This window comes from Chlorocebus sabaeus, chromosome X (assembly GCF_047675955.1).
Source record: "Chlorocebus sabaeus isolate Y175 chromosome X, mChlSab1.0.hap1, whole genome shotgun sequence".
Classification (NCBI taxonomy): domain Eukaryota; kingdom Metazoa; phylum Chordata; class Mammalia; order Primates; family Cercopithecidae; genus Chlorocebus; species Chlorocebus sabaeus.
Window position 1 is genome coordinate 35,556,931 of NC_132933.1, and position 27,768 is coordinate 35,584,698.

The window sequence follows — 27,768 nt, forward strand, 5'->3', positions numbered from 1 at the left end:
TGTATCCATGGTGTGTTATGAAATGCATGATCCTGAAGGTAAAGATGTTGTCCTATATCAGCACAGCATGGCATAGCTGACATAGATATGAGCTATAGGTAGCTAGAATAAAATCCTCTGGTGATCTTTGCAATCTGTTTTAGGGGAAACAAATAACAGAAGCAGCAGAGTGAATCCAAATTAAATTTAATGTTGTTTTTGACAGGAAGAGCTGTGCCTAGATGTAGACAGTGTCATTTCTTTTTCCCTGGCACATTATTGAAAATACTAATATATAATTTTGCCCAAATTTGGCTGAGATCAGCCATTTTCCAGGGCTGGCAGGTCTCTCTCTCTCTCTCTCTCTTTTTTTTTTTTTGACAGCATCTCCTTCTGTTGCCCAGCCTGGAGTGCAGTGGCTCAAGTGATTCTCCCACCTCAGCCTCCTGAATAGCTAGGACTACGGGTGCACACCACCATGCCTGACTAATTTTTTCTATGTTGTAGAGATGGGATCTCACTATGTTCACCAGGCTGGCTTAGAACTCCTAGCCCACAAGCGATCCTCCCACTTGGGCCTCCCAAAGTGCTGGGCTTATAGGCATGAGCCACTTCACCTGACTGACTCCTACTTCTGACTTCTCAAACTTGGGAGGCTACTCAAATCAGTGGGAGGTCACCTAGAACACTCTTTTCTCCCTAGATTCCCTGAAGCAGTGCTAAGTCTAATAAGGCCTCTAGGGAGTGATAATTATTTGGTCTCCGGCCCCAAGTGCCTGCCCCTCAATGTTACATTTATCCTCTACCTATGTGATACAAAGGGGAAAGTATATTAATATTATCTTTTGACCCTATACTCCTTCCCATTTCTCTTTAAGGGTAGTTTATTTACCTGATTGACCTTTCTGTTGTAAAGGCAGAATGTGATACTGAGTGTGGAGTTTGAAAACCACTGTTTTCTGGTCTTGACTCTGCCAACTTAACAGTGGTACCAGTTTCTTTCTTATTCCTGTTGTCAGAACAGAAATACTTTCTCCTGTCTTGAAAATTAATGAGATGATATGCTTGAATCACTATGTTCTCCCTGAAAGGTGGACCCTGAATAAATTCAAGCTGATTTTTTTGAAAGGAGCTGAAAGCAGAGTTAAGACTATTTGTTTTTCTGAGAATAGCTGTGGCTCCACAAATAACATACTACACTTTTTTAGATAGGAAAAGATTGTAGAGATAGTGTTAACCCTCTCAAATGTAAAATTACAGGGAATCTAATATTCAAAAATGAGATCATTTGTCCAAGTTCACATAGCAAGGGAAAGGGCCAAGACATGAGTACCCAGAGGTTTGGTGTTTGTTTGTTTTTTGGCACATTTAAGAGTTATTTTTGCCTCAGAAATCTGCATTTCACATATTTAATGCAAAATAAAGCCCTTCTTTGGTAAAATGTATTCTGTTAGACTGTCACTATTGTACAGTCCATGCGATGAACTTAGTATTTATAGTTAAATTAGTATAGCCTTAACCACTCTTTTTATATGTAAAATACTTTCCCTCTTATCTAAATAGTTCCAGTAGTTTCTTTTCTGTGGGTTGGATAGAAAGTAAGTATTGATCTAATAATCATTGGGTGGTAGGGAGATGGATAAAAATAGAATGGAAACTCAACCCAGTCTGTTCTAAACTTTGCTATCTGTGCAATTCTGATGTATTATATGGCCTTAAACATGTATCTAATGACACACCTATATCCAGGCACAGCCCTTGCTGTTAACAACATTGTTAATTCAGTTACGCTTCACTCTCCTGCCTCAGTTGTTTTGTTTTCCCTAAAAAAGACTGCTAAAATCATTACACAGTTTCTTTCCAGCTATTTATAGGCCCATGTCTTAGTTTTCTATTGCTGCTGTAACAAATTACCATAAATCCAGTGCCTTAAAACAACACTGATTTGTTACCTTACAGTTCTGCAGGTCATTGGCCTAAAATTAAAGGACTGTGTTCCTTTCTGGAGCCTGTAGGTGAAAATCCGTTTCCTTGCCTTTCCCAGCATCCAGAGGCCACCTATGTGCCTTTGGTCGTGTCTCTCTTCCTCCATCTTCAAATCCAGCCGTGCCAAGTCAAATCTTTCTCACATCTCCTCACTTGAACCTCTGCTGCTTTCCTCTTCCAATGTTAAGGAGCACAACTGAGTAATCCAGGATAATCTCCCCATCTCACAGTCTTTAACTTAATCACACCTGCATCGTCTCTTACTATGTTAGGCAACATATGCACAGGTCTCAGGAATTAAGATGTGGACATCTTTGGGGGCCCATCATCCTGTCTACCACACCCTATGTCTATGTCAACTATACCATACTGTGAGTTTTCTTTCGGAGGGTATTAAGATAATGGCTGTTTTCAACCTAAAAAATTATTTTCAAAAATATTTATCACAAATCTTTGTCCCAATGCCCTCCATGCAAGATAGTTTCCAGCCATTATGAATAATTGTTTAATATTTTATATATACAGTCATCTGTTGTTATCTGTGGGGCATTGGTTCTAGGACCCCCTGAGGCTACAAAAATCCACATATGCTCAAGTCCCTGATAACATTAATACATTCTAATCAAAGGCCATTCAATTTTTTTCAATTATCCCAAAAGTGTTATTGATAGGATAAAGCTCAGCTTCAGAATTATGCATTGCAATTAATTGTAATGTCTCTTTAGTGTTTTTCCATGTAGAACACTTTCTCAGTCTTCTCTTGACTTTTATGACCTTGACACTTTTGAAGATTACAGGCCAATTAATTTGTAGAATGCCCCTCAGTTTGCATTAGTCTTAATTGTTCCTCATGATATTATTGAAGTTTTGCTTCTTCAGCAGGAATTGCACAGACATAATCTTCTCATTGCATCCTATCAGGTGGCACCTGATATTGATTTGTCCCATACAACTTGATAACGTGATTAAGGTGGTATCTGTCAGGCCTCTCCACTGCAAGGTTACTTTTTCTTTTATTTTCTAATTCATAGCATTTCTCATGAGGTTGAGAATACTTTGAGACTATACAAATATATTATTCCTTATCAGACTTTCAATATTTCATTTATTGCATCAATATGGAATCATACTTTCCTATTTTATTCAGTTATAATCCTTGATTTATTTTGATGCCAAGTGGTCCCATATTTGTATGATCCCCTTCAAACTGGTTTATGTATCTTTTTGACAAGTCTCAGTCATCCTTCCTTATGTTCAGAGTATATCTTGTACTTTCTGAGTGCTTCATTACATTCCATTTCATCTTGTACTTTCTCTGCCTTAGCTCTGGAATCAGACATCATGGTTCCTTTTAGTGGAGAATCATGTCTTGAACCAAAATCTGTTTGCTAGGAGTGCTCATTGCTATTCCAGTATTGCTGTTCCAAGGCCCTTTTGATGGCGAGAGCTAGGAAATATTTGTATACATGTATATACACACATAAATACATATATACATTTATACATATATGTCTATATATTTATCCATTGAAACTATGAGTTCTGACCATTACCTTCAATTTTAACCCAATACCATAGGGTTCATTCTAGTTTTCTCCCTTTTCATGATTTCACTTCTCAATTCCTAACTTCTCAATTGCTAACATTAAGAAACATCTCTCTTATTATTTGACCAATTTCTTCACATGTAGCCCATGCCCTGTTGACATACCCTTGCCTCCCCAACTCTGACTTCCAGAAATCCTGGCTGTAGCTGCCACCTCCCTGCATGAATACCCTCATTTTGTTTGCACTGCACCTTACCACATCAGTCTACCATTGATGTAGTCTTCCTGCAATGACACCTTCCTCATCTTCTCAAGCCCCACAAAGAGTCTCTATGGTGCCCTCCTCACAGGGCATGCCTACTTTGCTTGGCCCTACTAATGGATTGAACTGTTCAGGAAGGGGAAGGGAAGGAACATTTTCTGTACTTCGATGAGTTGTTGCCACCTTTTTCCTTACAACTATGATTTGTAAGGATTACTACCCTTGTACTGGATATTTACTTTCTATTGTAGTTCCTATAAATTCTGCTTTCCTGTAGTCAACATCCACATTTTAAAATTATAATTTATGAGATTTTTGCTTGTCAGTTTGAGTCCTTTTCTTCAGATTAATATTAATTTGTTTACTGGCTTATTATTTATAATTTATGAGATTTTTGCTTGTCAATTTGAGTCCTTTTCTTCAGATTAATATTAATTTGTTTACTGGTTTATTATTATCACTGGCTTGATTTTTAACTAATAAGGTGTTAAAAATGAGGCAACTGGAAATAAGATGATTTTCACATAATTATGGTATAATCACTACTTCTTTCTCATAATACTTCTTTTTGTTATTTTTATGTTTTTTATTTAATTTTTTTCTTTTCACTAACCAGACAAACAGCACTGATAAATATAAACTCTCAGCAAAGCTGGCTTAGAAGAAAGAGTTTAAAAAAAAATGAGATGGGATCTCTATGTTGTCCAGGCTGGTTTTGAACTCCTGGCTTCAAGTGATCCTCCCACCTCGGCTCTCCAAAGTGTTGGGATTACAGGTGTGAGCCACCATGCCTGGCCAGAGTGAAGCCTTTCATTTTTGAATAGAGGTATTTTAAAAACCTATTGCACAGTAACCTATTCCTTGTTATTTAGGGTTAGGAATATGAGTTCAAAAAGTCTGATTTCCTTAGCATGACATAGAAAGCTCTTCACATTGTGTTCTCAGATTTCCTTTCTAGCCTCAGTTTCTGCTGCTTCTCATTTTGGTACTCTGTGCTATTACTGTACCACATTATTTACCCTTCCCCAAGTGTGCCACATTTTTTTGTATTTCTGTGTTAGTGTGCGATTACCCAGAAGGTAGATCAAGCGCATGCTTGGAACACCAAGCAGACATAGCTACTAAACAATGAGGAAGAAAAAGAGTATTTGATGTTTCATGTCATCATCAAGGAAATTAGATCTTTGTTGAACTTCCTTACACTTAATTCATAGTTTAGAATTATTTATATTTTGAAATACATGTGAGGGAGCACCATAGCCTTTTCTGTAATTAAGGCCCCTGTATGTTATTTTAGGCCCTTCTCTGTGCCTTTGCTCTTGATAGATCTTAGCACTATGAACCCTGCCTCTGAGAGAATTGCATGACATTCCATCCCATAGCATTTTATTGCACATCTATCGTAACACTTAACACTTTGTATAATAATTTTTTAATCATCTCTCCTGACCAAACCATGAAGTCCATGAGGAAAATGACATCTTCCCATCTAGCCACCTGTTTCCTGCATCTAACCTGGTGATTTAGGCAAAGTAGAGACTCATTAAGTGTTGTTAAACTGAATAATTATTGTCTTGTTTATAAATGCAGGTGGTAGCTTTTATAGCAGAGATTAAATTATGTCTCTTAAACTGTCATCACACTTGATTCATTAGTATCTGTTCGGATAGAATTTGACACGTCCAGGCAGTCCAGTTTGTTAATATATCAAACTGTTCAGAGAATTGGCAGTGTTCAGAAATAAGAAATCTGAAAAATCTGTAAGATTCTTATGCAACACGATGATTTACTGGAGGCCCTTTTTTTTTTTTTTTTTTTTTTTTTTTTTTTTTTTTTTTTTTTTTTTTTTTGATATGGCCTCGCTCTCACCCAGGTTGGAGTGCAGTGGCATGATCTAGGCTTGCACAATCACTGCAACCTCTACCTCCCAGGCTCAAGCGATCCTCCCACTTCAGCCTCCTGAATAGCTGAGACCACAGGCATGTGCCACCATGCCCAGCTAATTTTTTGTATTTTTGGTAGAGACAGGGTTTCATCATGTTGCTGAGGCTGGTCTCGAACTCCAGAGCTCCAGCAATCCACCTGCCTCAGCCTCCCAAAATGCTGGGATTACAGGCGTGAGCCACCATACCCGACCCAGCTGGTGGCTTTTTCTTCCATCTTGTCCAGTGTTCTGACAATCAGGATTTAGCCTTATATACTTATGTTCATTCAATTGCATTAGTTCTTTAAAAATCAAAGATTCTTTTCAGTTAGATTTGGATCAGAGTTGTAGGTACTTTCTGATTTCTTCACTTGAAACAGTTCAAGGAGAAAACAATGAAAAATTCTGTTGTTGGATGGATATCACATTACCACTGGCTCTTTTGCTGCTTAAATATCATCTCTCCATGGCCTGCGGGAGCCATAGAATATCTTAACGGATATCATATCTTAACGGATATCATAGAATATCTTCAGATCCTATTACAATAGTCCTACCCCAGACTATGAAAAGGTTCCAAAGGTCATCTTTTGAGTTTGAAGCCATCTGAGTAGAAAGTTTTCTAATGGCAGTGGTTCTCATATGCCAGTTAACTCATGGAAGCTGGTTTGTTACGGATATTGCCACAGGTCTGCGGTGATGTATGAGAAACAACAGTGTAGTGATTATCTACCAGAAAGCTAACTTTATTGATTGCAAAGGACCATACTTTCTTCTGAGATTATTCTTTACACTTTTTGCTTGTTCAAATGCTCTTTTGTCCTTAATTTAATGAAATTAAATTTACGATGGTAATCAAGGACTGTATCTGTATCCTTATATGAAACCCTTGAGACAAGATATGTTTCAGAACTTACATTCTTTTTGGATTTTAGAAAGGTAACAGTCTGTGTGTCCTATATTACATAACAGCCCCAGTAGGGTTTGAGGTGACACCCCATAATCAGTTACAGTAATGTTTCTGCAGTGAAATAAAAGAATATTTATACTAAGTGAGAGAAAAAGCCTGTGAGTAGCCTCGCGTCACTTCAGGTCAAGCTTGACTGCCAGATGAGTTCATATCAGTTCAGATTTTGCTGCCAAATGTGTTACAGGCAAGAAAAAATTGATTTCCAAGTGTTTGGATTTTGAAATTGTGGATAAGGGGTTGCCTTTTAAAATGTCCTGACTTTGTAAAATAAAGTTGAGTATCCTATGTAGGACCCCAAAATGTTTTTGAAATTACATTGGTCCACAAAATCCAAAAGCATGGGAAACAGCCCTTGAAAGCTATTGAAGTGAGTATAACATTACTGTTACACTCATCCCTAGCCAATAATACTTTTCCTCTCTATTTTGTTTGCAAGGAAATAAATTGTTGTTGGTTATCATCTTTGGATATTGTAAAAATCTCCAAATGTGCTTTTAATCAAAGTAGATTGAAATTAAGTTTATCTTGTAGCAATTTGAGGACACTGGGGCAGGAGAGAAGGTTGCAACCTGAATCCATCCACAATTCCCAGTGATGGATTAGGATTCTCTGATAGGCATGGGTTCTAGCTTGACAAGTCCTCCTGGCTGTATTTGTTTGGCCAAATAGATTAGTGAGGAGATTGGTCTGTTTTGGGTAAGGGCAATGTTAAATACCTACGTGAACTTAGGTTAACTGATTAATCTTTGGCGTTTGTAGCTTATGTTTCTATCCATCAGATGGCGTTAACAGTTCCCATCTCACAAGTGTAAAATGAGTTAGGAGCTATGAAAGTACTTTGACAATAAAGATCACATTAGCGTATAAAATAATAATCTTAAAGAAGAAGTTATATAGTATGAACGAATAGAATCAAAACAACACAGTTACACAATTCTTGTCCTAGTAAATTTGTCTAGAAAGTAGACTTGGTAAAACAATTATTTGACCTAACTGTGTTATAATTTGGCTCTTGCTTAAAAACAGTATTTCTCTGTTCTGTGTGCCAGTTATTTATTTATTGGCCCTTAGCTTCAGATTCACCCTTTGTTGCCTGCTCTGTGAAAATGGACCTGAACCTTTTGTTTTTATCTTTGTTTTGTTTTGAACCTTTTGAATGGTTGCTTCTTTTACCACCTGACACTGAAGTTTTGTCAGTAGAGGGTGCTGGAAAGGCATATCAGGAAGGAAGTACTTTGACAATGGTGACCACTTTAACGTATCAAATCATAATTTTGAGGAATAATTATATGGTACAAATTTATATAGTATTTATATGTTTATATAGTTGCTTATATAATATTTATATATTTATATAATTGTTATATATAATATGTATAATTTACATAGCATTTATATGGTTTTACTTCATGGTTCCCTGTGTGCTTGCTCAGCAGGCTGTGTTTTGGGCATCTTCACCAGTGCTCAGCTTCTTTACCCAGTAGTCAGTAGCTTCTCCTGGTGCCCCCAGAGACAGTTTTATAGCAGAGTATTTCTGGTAGGACACTTTCCAGAAGGTGTATTTTGAGCATGTTCCAAAGGGTGGGTTTCTGACAGATTCCAGCTAATGAACACCACAGCAGCTTCTCTATGCTTCATCGAGCTGTGACTGTGCCCTCTCCAATAATGTCTAGATCTCAGCCTTGAGCAGAATTCACTTTCTTTGGTCTTCTTTCTCAGCCCTAGGGGTAGTTGCTCCTGATATCTGTGATTCTTTGATTCTTATGATTTTTAAAGAATCTCTTTACTTATTACTAGCCAATTTCTCGTTACTCCCATTTCCTTTTATTCCAACCCTCTGTCATAGTTAATAATTCCTTATGTACAATTCTCCCTGTTCAAATTACTATGTGGTTTCTCTCTCCTGAGTAGACCCAGACAGTTGCAACCAATTAAAGATCTCTTTGAGCCACCATGTATCACTGGCAAGGCAATTCTTAAGAGATGATACTGTTGTATCTGTAGCTGAAAAAATTCAAATATCTTTTAGGGAAATGTCTCAAAATCCGATGAAGTTTAGCTGTTCTTCCCATGGGGTCTCTGTGTACCTATGTATTTGTCTCTCTTTCTCTATATTCATGTGCTACCACCTTCACTGTGAGTTCTCACTCTTCTCTCCTTCTCCATCTATTTGCCTTCATACACTTAGTTTCCAACCCCAGCATTGCTTTTGACTTCCCTGCATCTCAATTTCTGTTTTGGTGAGGCAGAGATATAAAAGATCATAAATTAATGAAATCAAGGACATGAAAGTGCTATGTAATTAGTAGAGTACCATACAAAGTGGTGATATTACTTGTGTTTATTAAATAGTTTTCTATGTTTTCAAAATTTCAATTATGTTTTATTTTAAGAGCTTTGTGGGTACCTTCAGGGGTACTTACAAACTAATAAAATAGATACATCGGTACATAGAATTATTAGACAAGGCTGAATGTGCTGGGTGCTAAAATAGGCGAACAAATGAGGAAATAGGAGCCCTGACAATTAGAATGTAATTGTGGCCTGAGGATTCATGGATTATTTCCAAGGAGAATCATCTGACCTTGAAGGACCTTAGCTGCAATTTATTAAATGTTTGTGGCACAAATGAGCCTTGTGATACGTACTTTACATATATTCTCATATTGAATCTTTACATTCATCCTTATATTCTTAAATTATTTTATTATGTCTTATACTGATTTCAAAATATTTTGCTTGAAGACAGATTTTTGTTCATTTGTTTTATTTTTTTAATTGAAACCTACCTCCAATTATGTGTGAAAACTCAGTGGCAGTAAAATCCACAGATAGAACATTATTTTTTATGTTGTTTTTCAGGTATTTTCTATTTTTATATTTATTCATGGATACTTACATTTTAAAAGATAGTTAAACACTTTTCACTTGAGAACTAGAGTAAATAGATTATATGATAATCTCTATATTGAAAAAGGGAAACGTATTGTTTAAAAATTGATGACTCAGTCTCTCTCTCTCTTTTTTTTCCATAAGAGAGTGTGTCAGTAGGCTTCTAGGAGATGGCATACTTTATGAAAAAATGTAGCATACTATTTAAATTAGGGGTGGTTACTCTTTGAATGCAAAGTATTCTGTCAAATCACAGGATGAGTGCATCTCCCAGTGGAAGATGTTGCAAAGTGCAAGTGACTATGAGTCTTCCCGAAAGCATTTGTCTTTATAGCTTGGATTCTGTGAGATGCCCACCAAAGACACTTAATCCTCTATCTTAGAAAGTCAAGATGGATGAGTCTTCAGATTTATTAGGAACCCTTCTTTAGTTTTGAATATTTTGTGATGAACCCATACTTTATCTTTTTGCAGATGAGATGGAAATGTCCTGTTTCCTTGGCAAATAATATGTGAACTTAGCACATGTAGTTCTTTTTTTTTTAAATAGGCTATGATTTGATCAGTGTTTTCTGAAGTATTATGTGCATGCTACTGGTGGTATATGTACCCCCGGAAATAGACAGACTAACACAATTTGAATATATTTGTTACTTATTTTAATGCTGATTAGGAAAAAAAGGCTGGTATATCACACTTGTCATCTCTTAGATATTACTGAAGTTAAGACTATGCAGGTAACAACACCTCACCCAGACCAAGTGAATTACTGGTGCAGTGTTCAGGCATGCCCGAGAATGTGTTGCTGCATTCTTTTCATAGATGCAGCAACACTCTATTCCCAGAAAATAGTAATATTTAAATATACAAAGTATTTATAACATACATAATTGTGAATTGGAATCAGTTCTGTGCTCTTTTTTTGTTTTGTTGTTGAGGCCAGCATGGATCAGTGGATAAAAATTGAATTTTTAAAATGTAAAGGTGCAGACTGTGAGGGAAATCTTATTAGGGGAAGATTTTGATGAAGTTAGTCAAGTATCTTTAGACAAACTTGAAGACCAAATTTAGCAAATTGTCTGAAACGTCTGCTACTGTTACAGAAGGACCAACTGCAAAGAAAACAACTATCACACAAATTTGATGAAAGTATTTGAAATTTATATTTTCGTAAGTATGATGAGAATGAACCTCTTTCCTTGTATGTCAATGTGTAGAGACACACAATCTGGTGTGACACCTGTTAATCCTGTGCTTTTTTGAAACACAAAGTATGCTATACAAAAATCTGAGAGATTCCTGAAAAAGTTGAACATAGAGTTATCATATGACCCAGAAATTCAGAAACACCTAGGTGTATATCCCCCCAAATTAAAAACTAATACTCAAACAAATGTACACCCATGTTCAGGGAGGGACTATTCACAATACCCAAAGGTGGAAAGAGCTCAAATGCCCATTAACTGATGGATGGGTAAATAAATTGTGGTCTGTACATATAATGGAATACTCAGCCATATAGTATATTAGAAGTACTGATATACATAGTGGATGAGCCTCCAAAATATTATGTTAGTGAAAGGAGGCCAAGCACAAATGATTAGATACTGTATGATTCAATTTTTGTGAAATACTAAAATAGATAAATCCATAGTGACAGAATGCAGATGCCAGGGGCTAGGGGCAGGGAGGAGAGAATGGGGAGCAACTGCTTAATGGGTATGGGTTTTATTTTGGGGTTGATGGAAATGTTTTGCAACAAGATAGAAGGGGGTGGTTGTGCAACATTCTAAATGCACTGAATGCCACTGAATTGTTTACTTGATAGGTGCAGCAAACCACCATGGCACATGTATACCTATGTAACAAACCTGCACATTCTGCACATGTATCCTGGAACTTAAAGGACAATAAAAAATTTTAAAAAATCACTACTTTTATCTTATGTGGATTTCACCTCAGTATGGAAAAAAAAAAAACCAAAACTTACCCAGTAGTGTGGTATGTGGGACATTTTATGGGGAATAGGATGATGTTAAGTTGTCCATAAGCATTTCTTATTATTACAGGAGTTAAGTATCTATTTTTACAGTTCCCTTCTCTTTATGAGAAATTATTAGTTTTCTGTTTTCTGTAATAAGTTTTCCTTTAAAGATAAATGTAAGTTTTAAAGAAAAAATAAGAAAGATGGTACTGATATGACAAATGAAGGCAATTCACAAATGAATGAAAAATGGCAGCTTCAAAGAGACATTTTGTTTTATATTCAAGCCAATTAATTTTAATTTTTATTATTTTATTATTATAATTATTATTGTTTTAGAGACAGAGTCTTGCTCTGTTGCCCAGGCTGGAGTGCAGTGGCACCATCATAGCTCATTGCAGCCTTGAACTCTATGACTCAAGTGATCCTCCGACCTCAGCCTCACTCACAGGCGTGTACCACTACTCCTTGCTATTTTTTTTTTTTTTAATTTTTATACAGACGAAGTCTCACTATGTTGTCCAGGCTAGTCTTGAACTCTTTCTACTTCAGCTTCCCAAAGTGTTGGGATTACAGGCGTGAGCCTCTGTGCCTGGCCAAGTTTTAGTGACAACATATTGGACACTAGTTGCTGTTTATCAAAGTTGAACGAGATGTGACTTTTGCCTTAGGAAAAACTTTCAGCCTAAAGGTGATAAGCCAAATCTATAAATAATTCAAGGAAGAAGCTGAATGTGCCCAGTGAGACTGGAACAGAGGACAAACAGACTGAGGCCAAGACCAGGTACCTGTTTGGTTTGATTACCAGTACCATTTAAGAATATGCTAGAATAGGCTGCTGGGTGTAGTGGCTCTTGCCTGTCATCCCAGCACTTTGGGAAACCGAGGATGGAGGATTGCTTGAGACCTGGAGTTCAAGACTAGCCTGGGCAACATAGCGAGACCTCATCTCTAAAAAAGTAAAAAAATTAGTGGGCATTGTGGCAAGCACCTGTAGTCTTCAGCTACTCAGAAGACTAAGGTGGGAGGATCACTTTAGCCCAGGAATTTGAGGCTGCAGTCAGCTATACTCATACTACTGCACTCCAGCCTGGGTGACAGAACAAGACCCTGTTACTAAAAATGGGAAGGAAGGAAAGGAAGAAGGGGAGGGAGGAAGGAAGATGCTAGGATATATGGGAAGAAATTAAATAAACTCTATGTACAAGTGCAAACAAAACCCCAACTTAATATTGGCATTGGTGGTTGATGGAAAGATGGGAGTTGGTGGGAAACCATTTTAGAGCAAAATTTGCTTTTAAAATTAGAAACAGGGAGCAAAATTACTCAATAAATGCAACAGGCCGGGCGTGGTGGCTCACGCCTGTAATCCCAGCACTTTGGGAGGCTGAGGTGAGTGAATCACCTGAGGTCGGGAGTTCAAGACCAGCCTGACCAACATGGAGAAACCCTGTCTCTACTACAAATAAAAATTAGCCGGGCATGGTGGCATATGCTTGTAATCCCAGCTACTCAGGAGGCTGAGGCAGGAGAATTCTTTGAACCCAGAAGTCAGAGGTTGCAGTGAGCTGAGATCATGCCATCACACTCCAGCCCGGGCAACAAGAGCGAAACTCCATCTCAAAAAAAAAAAAACACAAAAAAACAAAAAAACCCAAACAAACAAACAAACAAAAAAAACCAGATAATATAATCAAGTTTCATATACTGTGGTCCCTTTTGCCTCTACCTTTTTCTCTCTCAGTAACTTGACAGTCCTCTGGGCTTCCTCTCTCCCTAACAATCTCATCATTTAAAGGTAGAATAGTAGAGGGCTTCTCTGGAGCTAGACTGCTGCCTGGGTTCAAATTCCAGTTCCAATATTTACACACTGTGTAACCTTAGTCATGTCACTTGATTTTTCTATGTGTTTGTTTTCTCTTCTGTAAAACGTGGATGTTAATAGTAACTGCATTTAAGGCTTTGGTAAGGATTAAATAAGTTAAATGATTAAATGGGGTAAGCATTTATAACACTGCTTGGCACACGGTATGTGATCAAACAAATGTTAGCCATTATCATCATCTCCAGTCAGTAAATACTGTCAATTTTATCTCCTAAAAATCTTTTTGAATGTCACCCACTACCACTGCCTTAGTTTAAGATCTAATGTTGTCACAATTGCAATTATGCCTTAACTAGTCTTGCACCCTCACCCTCTCTCCTAACCATCCCCTCTGTCTCACTTGACTGCCTGACATACTCTTGCTTATTCTGAAATACTCAGCTCAGATGTCACCTCTGTGAAACTTTCCCTGATCCTCTGTGCTACTCCACTTAGGGCTTTCCATGTGCACTTATATCCTTTGGAACATTTCTCATTTATAGCACAGCTTATATAGTACTGTGACTGTACCTGATGTTCCCTGGGTTGTGTCCACCTTGAAGGTGGGAAACTGGGTTTGCTTAGGTTTGAACGTCCACCCTAAACACAGCCCCTGGTATAAAGTAGATGCTTATTAAGTGCTTGGGTGGATTATTGAATGGCCTCTGCCTGTAGAAAGCTAGTTTACAGTCTTCATTTGGAAAGCTAAGTTGAACACACGTATGGATGACTAACTGTGAACATTGTGTAGTAAGTGCTGCAAGAGTTTAGAAAGAAAAGGGCATTTGGTGAGTGCTGGGGTAATCAAATTCAACTTCAAAAAGGTGGAGCTTGATATAGAACTTAAGAATAGGCAGAACTTCTGTGAACAGAGGGGCAGCCACAATCTACTACGCAAAAGGGATGTTTTATAAGTTGAATGGCTGGTGACAGAAAAAAAAGAAAAATAAAACAACAACAAAACTCAGCCTTAGCAAAACAGAGAAGAGACCAGTCTAATTAGGATGTGTGTGTGTGTGTTGATGGGGGGAAGGTATATGTTGAAAAATACAAGTAAATCATAACCTATAAACGGGTGTGTTCTAAAGATTTATTTACAAATCATTTGTTTGGACATGACACATAATATACATCATTTCTAGCCAGCTCAAAATATTGTATTTAACCTACTTAATAGTGAACTATCCCAGGGACAGTGCTCCAGAGCCTGGGAACAGAGAATCAGGAAAGGTGTGATGGATTCTGGGCTAGAAGACAGAGTAATAGAGAAAATTGAGATTTGTTGTTCTCCTATGACCCTTTCTGCACCTTTTTTTTTTTTTTTTTTTTAACATCTCAGTTTCTCTAAGAGAAACTTTCTATATCCCTCAAGGCACCCCATGCTGCTAACTTCCTTGAAACAGAACCCCACCCAAAGTTGCTAGGGCTCTAAAAGGCTCTCTCTCACCTCCAGCCTGCCTCATTCCCTCAGGGCAACAGCTCTTTGCTATTTGAAGAAACTTGACTAAACTCATTCACGCCAGTGTGTGAATAACTGATAGCCACCTCATCCTGGCAGCTGTACTTATTACAATTTTAACAGCCTTCTTGTTAGCTCAAATGAACTTGTAATTGCTGGAATTTCTGGCACTGGTACAGAGCAAACAATGTGGGAGGGGGGCGAGGGTTACAGAGAGAGAGAGAGAGAGAGAGAGAGTTTCACTGTAGGAGAAGATATTTTGAGACAGGGAAAGCTTTGGCCAAGAACTTTGCCTAATTTTCCTTTCTTCTCCACCTCCCTCCCCCAGATTGTTCTCGTGTATTCCTCTTCACAGACTTACTATAGGCTACATGTTGTTTATTACTATTATTTTTTAAGAATAACTTCTGTGGCGTTCTGGGTATGGTGGTACTGTGTTTTTTAGTTGTATGCAAATCTGGGATTACCTTTAATGGGAAATAGGATTGAATAGATAAGATGGGGCTGGGGGTTGAGGGGACCTTGAAAGTGGAGTCTACAAATACATCCATAGAAATAAGTAGTCATGGAAAGTTTTTGAATAAAAGCTTAAGATGATGAAACCAACAAAGGAGGCATAATGAATTCTAAATTTTGAATTAGAAATGATGGAGTATTATGTTTACTTTTGGCTTGGAATTGGTTTATTCAGAATCGTATTTCTGGTTACCATTTTTCATGGTTCATCTTTAATTGTTAGTGTCTCTCTCCCTGGCTGTCTGTTCTCTGTGGCTCCTGAACCAATCTTCCTTCAGGATTAATGCTCCCAGAAGCTTTTATGACTTTTGTATTCCCAACAAGCACATAAGGGCTTATACATTATGTTTCTGTGTCCCAAAATTCAAGTCTAATGTTAGTAAAACCCAACTCTCATTTATAAGACTTTTTTTTTAAACTTTTAAATGAAAATTTCCAGCCTTTCCAAACATACCCCCAAAACACACTGGAGATAGTGGTTAATGATCTGCATCAGTTAGCCCTCAGAGCTGCAGGAACCTCCACACCCACTCCCTAACCTGTGCATGTTAAACCATGTTGTAGATAAGCTCTTCCCTTTGGGGAACCCCATTGTCTTTTGTTCTTTATATTGTTCATTATGTAAATGTTCTTGATATTTCTCCTCCACCAGTCTGCATAAAGGAGAAGCCAGAAAATGGGGTGAGAAAGGGATTTGAGACACTTTCTTAAGCCTAAATTGTAATTCTCTCATTGGAACAGGATTCATAGATCTTTAATCAAATATGTATATTTTTCTCTATTTTGAACATTAAAAGGGCTTGTTAGCATTGGACCCTCTTGTGTATCATTTGTATATTTTGCTCTTGACTGCTCAGCATACCATTTACATTACCAGGTATGGGTGATGTGCAGTGGCTTGCTTGGTTGAATTTGCTATTTCATTTTTTGCTCCATGTAGTGGAGCAGTGATTGTCAAAATTGAATTTTGTGGTTTACTCTTTCATCATCACTTGTTGCAACAGTAATTTAATAGGATTTAACAGTCCAAAGAATATACTTTTTGTCCTTTTCATTTACCAGTCCACAAAATGACTGCTTTTAGGAGATATTGTTTCATTTTTCAATATTCCCTGGCCTAGGTGGTGACAAACTAATAAAATGCATTCCTTTGCCTTACCAATCCTATCTTGACTTAGAAAACTGATTACTGACATTTCCCTTCCTTATGGTAGCTAAGTGTTTTCCTTACTCAGTTCAGTTCAGTAGTCACCTATTGATCTATTCACACCCCCATCCTCATTCATCTATCATAAAGTTATTATATACCTACTATGCTGGGCACCCTGCCAGGCACACATAGGGTCTTTCATGCAAACATCAAAAGGAGCCATTTAGGTATACTATGTGCAATTGTAACATTTTATTTTTTCTTATGATTCAAATCTTAGTTTTGGAAGGAAAAGGCTCTTTAATGATTTCTTATTTAATTATCATCAGAAAAGTGTGGTTAGGCATGGAGGAGGGAAGAACCTACCTCTGCTGGCTTGATTTCACCAAAATCACCTCCTATAATTGGGTTACTATGTGACAAACACTGAGTTAGGTATAATACAAACATAAGGAAGGCCCAACCTCAGTTGTCAGAAATTTATAATCTAGGGACACATAGAAGCAGTTTTAACCCAAAGAGACAGGAGCTATAATATTCAAAGTACCACAGGAGGATAGCAAACCCATTACCTGCATCTTCTAAGGGGTGTGAGGGAAAGTTTCACTGAGGGAGGTTTGCTTGAACACTGAAACATGACTAGAAGTTTGCTTGATAGAGTAGAAGGGTAGGGAATTCCAAGTGGAATCAGATGTAAAGCCACTGAGGCATGAAGGAGTATGACATGTTTGAAATGTATACCAAGAAATTGCTAATTGACAGATGAAAGGGAGCTCTGTGTAATTGGCATTGGGAAGGTATTTCTGGCACAGATATAGGTTGATCATTTATGTAACTTTTGTCATGTAGCTGTTCTGTAGCTTCCATTAACTATTACTTACTTCTCCCCTCCTCCAGACATTTACTTTAGTATGTGAAGACCTTTTTTTTTTTTTGGAGGGGAGGTGTTTAGGAGTCATATTTGTAGTTTCCCCCCTAAAATAAATATTAATATAAATATTAATGCAATACAGAGGTGACTAATAAACACCAAATTAGGTATCAGGAGACCTGGCTTATTGTTTTCCACTTCTCTCAGCGGCTATGTCACTTGAGCCAAGTCATTTAACAGCTCTGTTTCTTCATGAGTAAAATGGGAATATTAATGCCTGCATTGCCTGCCTCAGGATCAGGTTGAAAATGAAAATGAAACTCTTAAAAATAAAGAGACATAATAAACTCTTTTACTTGAAATTCTGCTGGCTGAGGTTAAACTGACATTTAAAGCAAGTAAAATACTTTGTGGAGTATCTGGATAGGAAAATTAGGTTGGAAAATAATTCTTACTTCCTCATTAACCCTCTATGTCTGCCCTTTAGTCTTTGAAATGTCATTTAGCTTATTTCTGTGTTTCCAAACTAACATGATAAAAATTTTAAACTTCCTAATGTTCAGGCATGTATATCTTGGCCCTTTTAAATTCTCAGTATAACTGTTAAATAGCAATTGATTTAAGATTTAGGTGAGTAAAATGTAAGTTGGTATATTTCATAGTCAATTTTGAATAATTCATACCCATTAAGTAGTTTGAATTACTAATGAGTTACTGTCTATCATTTATGGTTCCATATGGTGGTAGGACACGAGTTTTATTCCATTTTAGAAATGTATAAGAGGGTTCTGATTCATTCAATTAGGATTGGGAGGTTATGAGACTTTGGCCTTCTGCCTTCTTTGCCATTTTTCCTAATTCAGTGACAATGCAGGCAGCAGTTATTAGTAGCAGAAAATGACATTTCCATTCATTTTATTTCCTTTGACCCCCGTCTCCCACATTAGATTGAGAGGTAATCTACTGAAATTTGATAAATCACTTGAAATATGAACTTCTAGACTATAGGAGTATGAGCAATTGCTCCCAATATAAATACCCCTGGCTAACCCTTCTTTAGATCAGTGGTTCTCAAAATCTATCACTATGGATATTTCAGCAGGACAGAAGATTCTGTAAACCACTTAAGTCATCCTGCTCTGAACCATCTTACATACATCAGAAGAAAGGGAAAGAGTACTGCTGTGGATGAGATAACACAATGGTATTTTAAATGGAATGTAACTGAATTATTTATACTAGACTAGTATTGACCCTGTCATCATAATCACTAATATTATATGACACTTGTGGACTTCCAAGAAGTAGTTACCACTCCCCGCCTTTCTGCCTTTGCAACTTAGAGATGAACTAGTTATGTGAATTTGGATAAAACACCTATTCTAGTCAAAATATAATATAAAATGGTTGTTGAGATTTTTCTACCAGGCCCTAAGGAAATAATCTGTCAATTTGTCTGTTTTTCACAAAACTAAATGAAGAAATGATCTGGCTTATTTTCTCTTTGTTTTGAAATCTATGGTGCCATTGATACCCAGTTTAAAAACATTCTTCTGAAGATGCTATTGATTAAATCATTTTAATGTCCCCCAAGTACTGCCCGTTTTTGAAGATTATTTGGAAAATGTGGCACATTCACCAACTCACATTCTCCTCTTATTCTGTACTTGCTTTTTTTCCCCTTATAAGTTAGTGGAAAGACAACTGGTCAGTTTTTTCACTCAAGAAAAACGAAGGAAGGCGTAGACAGCTTTTATCTGGGAATTCTTTAAGTCATTGAGAGAATATTTTTAAGTGTTAACTACTTTTTGAAATTATTGGCAGAATCTTTTAATCCATTTTAACATAAAATGGTTGACTAAGATGGAAAGATTTTGTCTACATAAAAGAAAGCACCATGGTTTTTGCATCATTGCATAAATCTAAGAGATTGTGCATAAATAAAAACGATGAGACAAAGCTGAATGTTAAGTGCCAAAATCAACGAAAGCTTGCGTACTTGCTGGGCATTTGACACTGAGCATAGTGGAATGTGGTTCCACAGAGAGAGAATACTAAATATTTACACCCAAGGACCTGTTTCTCTGATAGTTTCTTATCTCAGTCTCCTGGCTAACATTGTTAACCCTTTTTGAAGCACCCCTTTCTTACACTTGGATTTCCCCCTATTGAAGCTCACCCTTGGAGATTCTAAACCTTCTATACCCAAGCACCTACACTCACCCACTCATCTCTTTTCGAGATCTTCATGAATTCTTTGTTTATTATATGGATCTTTAGGTGAATTAGCTTGGTTTACTATGAGTAGTAAAGCACAATCACAATTTCTGTCCACTTACCGCTCTATTTTTCCAAAGGTCACAGTTCCGTCATTCAGCTCTTCTGTTGGTATCCCTTTCTCATCGATTCCTTGGAATTTTTGAACCAGGGCTGTGAGGTATACAGCCAGCAATGTTGCATAGTAATTTAGAGCTGCTGCCCAATACAGGTCCATCTCTCTTCACAATTCCTTTTCAGGCTCAGAGTGGTGAAGGAAGTTACTAAGATTAGTGTGCACTATGAAGTCTGGGAGGTGGGCTTTCAGGGACCTGCTTACTTACCCTGAGGCTCTGACCTTTGCCTTAGTGTGATTTTCTCACCATCCTCTTTTATTTTGTGGGCAAAGGATCAAAAAGATTTCTTCAACATTGAGTGCTAAACTTTAGCAAGAATGCATGGTTTCTGGTCCCTGTGATGAAATAGTATTTTTAAAACCATAGACTCAAATTGCCATGGAAGGTATCACAGAAACAAATGGAATTTGAGCTGGATCTGGAAGAATGGGTTGAGTTCAGGAAAGTGGAGTGGGGAAGAGATTTCATGCAAGAGGGACCTCTGGAGCAAAGATGAGAAAGAACAAAGAAAGCTTTTGAGATAGAGAACTGGAAGTTGGTGTTATGATTTACTACAGTAAACTAGAAGAGTAGGTTGGCCGTTTTGTACTGAGTTCTTAGTGCTAGGCTTAGTTACTTGATTAATTATTTGATTGATCTACTCATTCGACAGATTGTTTCTCATAGCCCACAGGATAAAATCCAAACTTGTTTTCTGGCATGCATGGTCTTCTGTAATGTGGTTTCTGCATCCCTTAAAATATACTCCACTCAACACTATGTACCCACTTTTCAGTAATATTGAATTCTTTCCTATCATATCGAAGAACTTGCTGATCCCTCCAACATGTTGTCCTTCTTCACATGTTTCTTTCTTTGCACAGGCTGTTTCTTCTAGAGTTTACTTGATGTATGGTTCGTTCTTCAGCCTCAGTTGCAACGGAATTTTTGTTATTCCTCTGCTGCTGTAGAATGCTAGGCTTATATCACTAAAGCTTCTACACCATATTTTGTGTCGTCAGAATACATGCCTGCTTCCCTCACTCAGCTTATGAGCTTCCTGAGGGCCAGGGATTGTGTCTGGTTCACCTTTACATCCATACCACCCAATATAGTACCTAACATGTAGCCAAATCAATAAATACATACTGAAAAATATTCAGTGATCATTTACTTTACATCACGTGTAGTTTTATTTTTAAAAAGCGATCTAGATGGAATGGGATTGACAGATTGAAGATGGGCAATGCAGGGAGATGAGTTATATATATTTTTTGAAGTAGCTCCTTTGTTTAAAAAAAAATAGGGGGTAGATTCCTGGGAGATTGATAAAGAAAAAAAGATAGGACTTAATGACTGGCAACTATGGGCAAGAGAGAGGTAAGAATTAAAGATAATAAAAAATTAAGATAATATAACAAATAGCAGGATAGTGACCCTTAAAAAAGTAAGGTTACTTTCAGGTAAACATTTTTTTTTCTAAGTCAGACTTCCTGGTGTTAGTATTTGTCTCATTCCACCTTTGCTCCAAAGATGAACACTTTGTTCTTGTTCAGCTTACCGGAACTAAGCTCAAGATATGTGTGCTTCTCATTTTCATATCTGGCCAGCAGTTTAGATATGAAATATAAATAGTTCAACTACACTGACTACAATTTCCTATCAAGGGAAGGTATACAGTACATAGGATTTTTTTTTTTTTTTTTTTTTTTTTTTTTTTTTTTTAATATATAAAGCCTGTTTCTGCTTTTGGGAGCTACAACTGAAGTGTTATACCAGGCAGGTGCACTGGGGTGCGCTACTGTGTAGCAGAGCCTAGCTGTGCATCACAGCTCTTAACTTTAAAACTCCAGAGAATTTGATGAGAGAGGGATCCACAAGAACATGACAAATGATGAGAGTTCAAACCTTAAGAGAAAAATGGGCTTATTGGTAAGAGACCTTTCTTTTCCTTTATTTACTGCTGTTACTTGTTCATTAAAATAGCAAGCCTGTTATTTCCATATGTGGCTGTGAAGCGATATACAGAGATCAATTTTAGATGTATTGTAGAATTCAGGAGACATATTGGTAACCATGCAAAAATCATAGGAAGCATGTACAAAGCTTGATTTTGAATAAGATTTCTAAGGGAATTTTATTTTACTTCAGACTGTGTTATAGATTTATTTATATAGCTTAAATGTAATGCAGGTAAGAAATATCTCTATATACATATATTTAAAAAGTTAAAATAAAGAATAGTGACTTATGTAGAAATACATAATTTCACTCAGTTGCCAGAAGGTGGCATACCAGATTTTTTTAAATGCACAAGGAAAAGGAATAATATTAATAGGGATATAAAATAAGCTGTATTTAAAGACAATTTGATGCATTTTTAAGCAAAGAAACAATATAATTGTTATTTTTTGGTAAGGCTTAATTGTAAAACATGACAGATATGAATTTGACCTATTACAGCTTTTTGTCATTCAACAATAATGTTTATGTGTATAGCATCTTAAAAGTATACTTTCAAATAGTACTGTCATTAAGGAGATGCTGTTTTGAATTTATCATTCCAAAAAAGAAATAAAATATTTTCCACCTACCTTTCTTCATAGGAAGTCATTAGATTTAGTATCACATTTTGGATAAGGTCTTTGTCAAGGTCTTTCTAAAGATATTGTTAAACTATGACTTTGATATAGTTATGGATTTAATAATGCAATAGTGCTTGTGAGATGACCCAGAAAAAAATCAAGACAGTTTATTTTGAAAAAAACGTGAGATAAGGCTAATGCTTACTTTCTATATGCTGATAACAACATAAATGAAATAAATGGAAATAAGTGAAATTTTTATTAGAGCTCATCAAACATCTGCCAGCATACTTTAATTTTTAAAGAGAGTTGACTGTCAACAGCCTATACTGCAGTGCTTCTGTAGTAGTCTCTATTTTTAAAACTGGATTCCTGAGGCAGCACCAGAAGTATGTCTATCCAACGCTGATTTTTGTATTAGCCCAAAAGAGCTAGATATATGATAGAACTTAACAAAAACCACATCTTCTGGTTAGGAGACAGTATATCTATTTATATGTTTTTATTAATTACAAGCAGTATGAAAATAAAAAAAATTGGTAGTAAATGAACCTAGAAGAACATTAGCCATCTGTTCTCTGAAAGCTTGTAATATGTGTCATTTGCTTTCAGAGTTTTATGGCAAAGCAGTATATCAGCAAATAATTGACCTTTAGGCTTAAAAAGCTACAAAATGACAAATTATTCCAAGGGGCGAGTATATATTTACTGGAGAAGTGTCTCCTTGTGTTCTAATTTGGCTAGTTTAGTATTTTAGATCAACTGCCAATAATTGTTATACTTAATGCCAATCTTTATTCCAGACTTTTTAAGACATTATGAAAGCTTCTAAAAACAAATGGAATGTTATGGCTTTCTAGTTAAGGGTTTTTAAAAGTTAATTTACGTAGTTTAAAATCGTTCTGTGTGGTTTTAACTGTTCAGGATTTATAAATATGGTTTATTAATTTATAGGTAAAATGCTGTCGGGGTATGCTTTGAAAAATTTGAACTAAATATAATAAAACCACAATTAACCAGGTTTCTTTTTGCACTCCACTTTCAGGAGACGGAGGCAATTGTCATTAAAACAAGCCGATTTCAAGGATATATTCAAAAAATCGACTTCAGGGTATGTCCAGGGGTCTGCATTTTTCCTCACCTTTTTTTTTCAATGCGAATTTGTTTTCACGAAAGACCCTGAGAATACTAGAAGACAGTTATCAAGTATAGTTACAGTCATTCTAGGGCACTGTGTTTATTAGGAAAAAAATATGTGAATCATGCTGTTAAAAATGCCACACATCATTGTATTGTGCCTTATATTTTCCAACATGCTTTCACAAATATGAATTACTTTGGTTTTCATGAAAACACTGTGAGATGGGCAAGGAAAGCAGCATTTTCCCTATTTTACAGATGGGGGAAGATAACACTGGAGGTCAGAAAGCTAATCAGGGTCACAGCTGTAGTTGGACCACAGATGCCTAACTCTGTCCTCTTCTGCGTTCTTCCTCATGAAAAAAGTTTGAAATAAGTTTTTAACTTTTTAATCTGTATTACACAATCAAGATAATTTGTTTTCCAATTGTTGTACCTCTCGGTTTCCCACTTTGCATCTGTCTGTCTGCCTCTGCGCCTATCTGTCTGCCAGCTGGAGACCTTACTTTCAGACTCTCCCAGACCTAGAAGGATCTGGAATGTGGGAGGGTAAGATAATAGCTGTACAGTGTGCTATGACAACTGGTGTTGAGCAGCCAGTGTTCATATGCTAAGGAAGGCCAGGGACTGAGAAAGAAAACAATCTTACTATAGCTAAGGGATATTCAGCAGGGGTTAGCAACCTTGACTTTAAAGCAGTGTTTCTCTAATAGTTTAGTAGACCTGGTATGATAACCGGCTGTAGTACTTGTTGAGAATGCAGAGTACTGGGCCTCACCTGCAGATATCTACATTTTAAATAATCACCTCATGTGATTCTTATGCACACTAATGTTTAAGCACATCTGCCTTAAAGGTAAACAACTTTTCTTTTGGTATATGTATTGCAGCATAAAGAAAAGAGCCATTTTTCTCTCAGCAACTTCTGTGTTCCATGTAAAACCATATTAACCAGGGCAGTGGGGAGCAAGGGGCAAGCAAGAGTGATGAATGACAGATATTATTTACACACATTGCTGTATGTACATCTGAAGCATGTCACAATAGCTACTGTTAATTGTGGTACTTTGACGTATTTTATAAAGGTTTGTGTATATTTTAGACATGAGGGGCAGAAAGATTTCTGCCAAAAGGTGAAAAATAAGTGAGTTTTGATATTTTAATAACCTCTCCCAGTTGTTTTTACTGTAAAGTAATTTAAAAAACTGTATAGAAAACTAGGCTATTCAGGGTTCTGGTAGTTATGGGTTTACTGTAACAATGTATTTACACTAATTTGTGTTTCCTATGTGTATATCTAGTCTGCCTGATTAGATTATAATGGTCTTGTGGCCAGGGAACATGTGTTCTTTTGTATATTTGTAACATCTAGCAAAGTCATAAGTTCTTGATACTTATTGATGACTGAAATAACTCATTCAGCATGTATCTCCTTTCTAGGGGTTTTGGGCTAGGCAGAGCAAGTTGATTGATTTCATTTGTGAAGTTATAGGAGATTATCTTACACTGTCAGTAATGGTTAATATACTAAGAAGTTTTCAGTTGAAATAAATGCATTTTAGTTGACAGATGTGAAAGTGTGGTCCTAATTAATAAATGTACTTTTTCCCTGTTTAGAGTATCCATTCAAGCTTGATCTTGCCTCTTCACCCTTTTTGGAATACATGTTATGTTGTTCTGTGCTTTACAAATCTGAATATGAAAAAATGGTATTTCTAGAAACCCCTAAACATAAATATTTTTGTTTAATTTCTGAACAATATCATAGAAATTTAAACAAATGGCTGGACCCTATAGTGGAAGACTCATAAAAATGCTCAAGTGTCTCTGACTTAAATCAAGCTGAATAAGGAATTAATGAATAAATATATGCTAGCTAAAGGGAAAATGTGTTTTACTCAGTATTATGTAGCTTCAGAATTCCATGAGAAGTAACTGATTATTTAAAACGTATATTTGATTTTGAAGACATGAAGTGGTTCTGAACTTATTAGTTGAAGTAAACAGACATAGAAAGGAAGTCAGGAAACCCAGGTTTAGATTACCTCTAGCTTAAATCTAGATTCAACCTAGAAGATGAATTCTGTTTTTATTCAAAATGGAATTTACTTTACTTAGTAACAGACCATGAGATAAAGGAAAAGAAATGATTTCCCTTTTATTGGATAGCCATTGCATCCAAATAATAAAGCTAAACCTAATGCCAAAACAAGCTGTGATTATTTTACAACACATAAACACTTGATGTGGCATGTGCTAATGATGTTGTACATCATAGGATTTTAATTGAATTTCTGTTTGCAGGCATAGCAATTTTAAATTACACACTTTTCAGCTAGAGTCTACAATTTAGACCTATGACCATACACTTGGCATCTTTCAGTATAACTGTCTCTGTACTCTTTACTTGTTTGTAGAATTTAAAATCACTAAAGAGAAGAATTCTAAATTGGAAAATGAAAAGGATCTGGAAATAGTCATGAAAACAGAGGTATTGGCCAGGTTGCTAAGTCTCTTGGATAGTGCCATAGTGGGCAAATAACGTGACCATAGGACATCTTTAAGAAAACTGTTGGGTTTCATGTTATGGCAATGGGTCACAAGGTTCAAGTTTGAAATTGAGCCTTTTATGAAGTGTAAGATTTTCTCATTCATTATTTGGTCAAAACCTTTTATTTTTAGACAACAATAGTTTCTGTGGACATATGTATAAGAAATTCAGTTTTAATGATTAAGCCTATGAAATGGTAAAAAATTAAAGCAATTGAATATAAACAGCTCTTTCTCATAGAAAATTTAAATAGTGTTAAATAGTCTTAATTAGTCATTAGGATTAGCTTTCTGTGAAAGTGCTGCTGGTTAGCAAAATGTTATTTTGACTACTCTATCAGTATTTTTAAACGATATTTATGAATAGGAAGAGGAAGAGATTGGATAACCAGGTAATCTTCTAACCTCATTTTGGGTTATAACATTTATGATGCACGTGTGAATGTTATAATAACTTTTTGGATGTAAATATACATTTTTCAAGGTAGTAGCACTATTTCATTAATTTAAAATTGGGATGTTGAAGAAAATATACTCTTCTAAAGATCTTTCAGAAATTCAGATTTTTATAAAAGTATAGATATTTCTGAAATAATACAGAACATGGCAAATGTTGAATTTGTTTAACTGGCATGTCTTTTGAGATTTGGTAGGTGATGTGCTTATTACTGAAAAAATTTTCAACCATCATAAATAAACATTGTTAGAAATTGTTTTTTTCTTACCAAAATAGTGCAGGATTTACAAATATAAAGCTTTCAGTATTCCTTATGTCATCTTCATGCCACTTTGGCAGTCTTGCTTCCATGTTTGATGCTACCAAAATTAAAACAAATAAGTGAAACTATTTGAAAAGCTTCATATGAATGTATTTTCATTCACTAGTGCCATATTCTTAATTGTTCAGTTGTACTGTACATTTTAAGTGGCTTTTTATTTTGATAAGTTTACAGATTCAATCAGAAAAGCTAACAATGGCTTGACTATTTTATTTACTCAAAGTAGTTTGAGGAGATGCTTAGGAAGTTGCTGAGAGATGATTAAACAGGTGAGTGATCACTATTTCAGGTGATGGAGTTTTTTTATTGGAATGATTTATTTAAGAAAGTATATGTATATTCTGGACGATTTCCTTCAATAATGCTTATTTTTAATAAGATACTATATTTCTATATATTTTTTCATTTTAAGGAGATTATAGCCTAAAATTATCAAATTAACAGATAAATATCCCTCTTAACTTCTGCTTGTGGTAATAGCAGGTTTAACAAGTGTTTTAAAAATCCTTCAGGATATATTCTGGCTTCAATATATAATTCTGATTTTCACTCTTCTGCTTATAAATTTCCCTTTCAGTTTACTCAACAAATACTTACTGAGTGCTTTCCAATGGGCCAGGAATGGTGCTTGATTAGGAAGATACAAAGATTTAGGGATTCCTTCTTGAGGGACACATAGGAATTTGGGAAAGACATCTTGGGCAGATGAAGTAAAATGTCTATAGCACAGGGTGTGGTAATAGCATGGCATCTTTTTGGAGAATTGGATATATTACCCCACTGATGATGATAAATTGTCTCTCTGTATTGCTCTTATCAAACAGTTTAGAAAAGGTAATCTAAAATCACATATGTAAATAGTAAATAGTATATATATTTAAAAACCATTGATTTGCCAGGTGCAGTGGCTCAAGGCTGTAATCCCACCAATTTTAGAG

The 27,768-nt window shown here is 36.1% G+C and overlaps 1 protein-coding gene across 6 annotated transcripts in view; it reads left to right on the top strand.

Moving 5' to 3' along the window:
* Positions 1-27,768, top strand: part of KLHL13 (kelch like family member 13) — a 193,423-nt gene that overhangs the window by 90,352 nt on the left and 75,303 nt on the right. For 3 of the 6 annotated variants that reach the window (XM_073013438.1, XM_037989075.2, XM_037989076.2), the window contains one exon: positions 23,407-23,472. The exons of the other annotated variants lie outside the window; for them this stretch is intronic. Coding sequence is in view for 2 of the 3 variants with exons in the window: in XM_037989075.2 (XP_037845003.1) it covers positions 23,407-23,472 (66 nt within the window). In the remaining variant the exon portion in view is untranslated. The remainder of the gene's footprint in view (positions 1-23,406; positions 23,473-27,768) is intronic. 6 annotated transcript variants of the gene reach the window in all.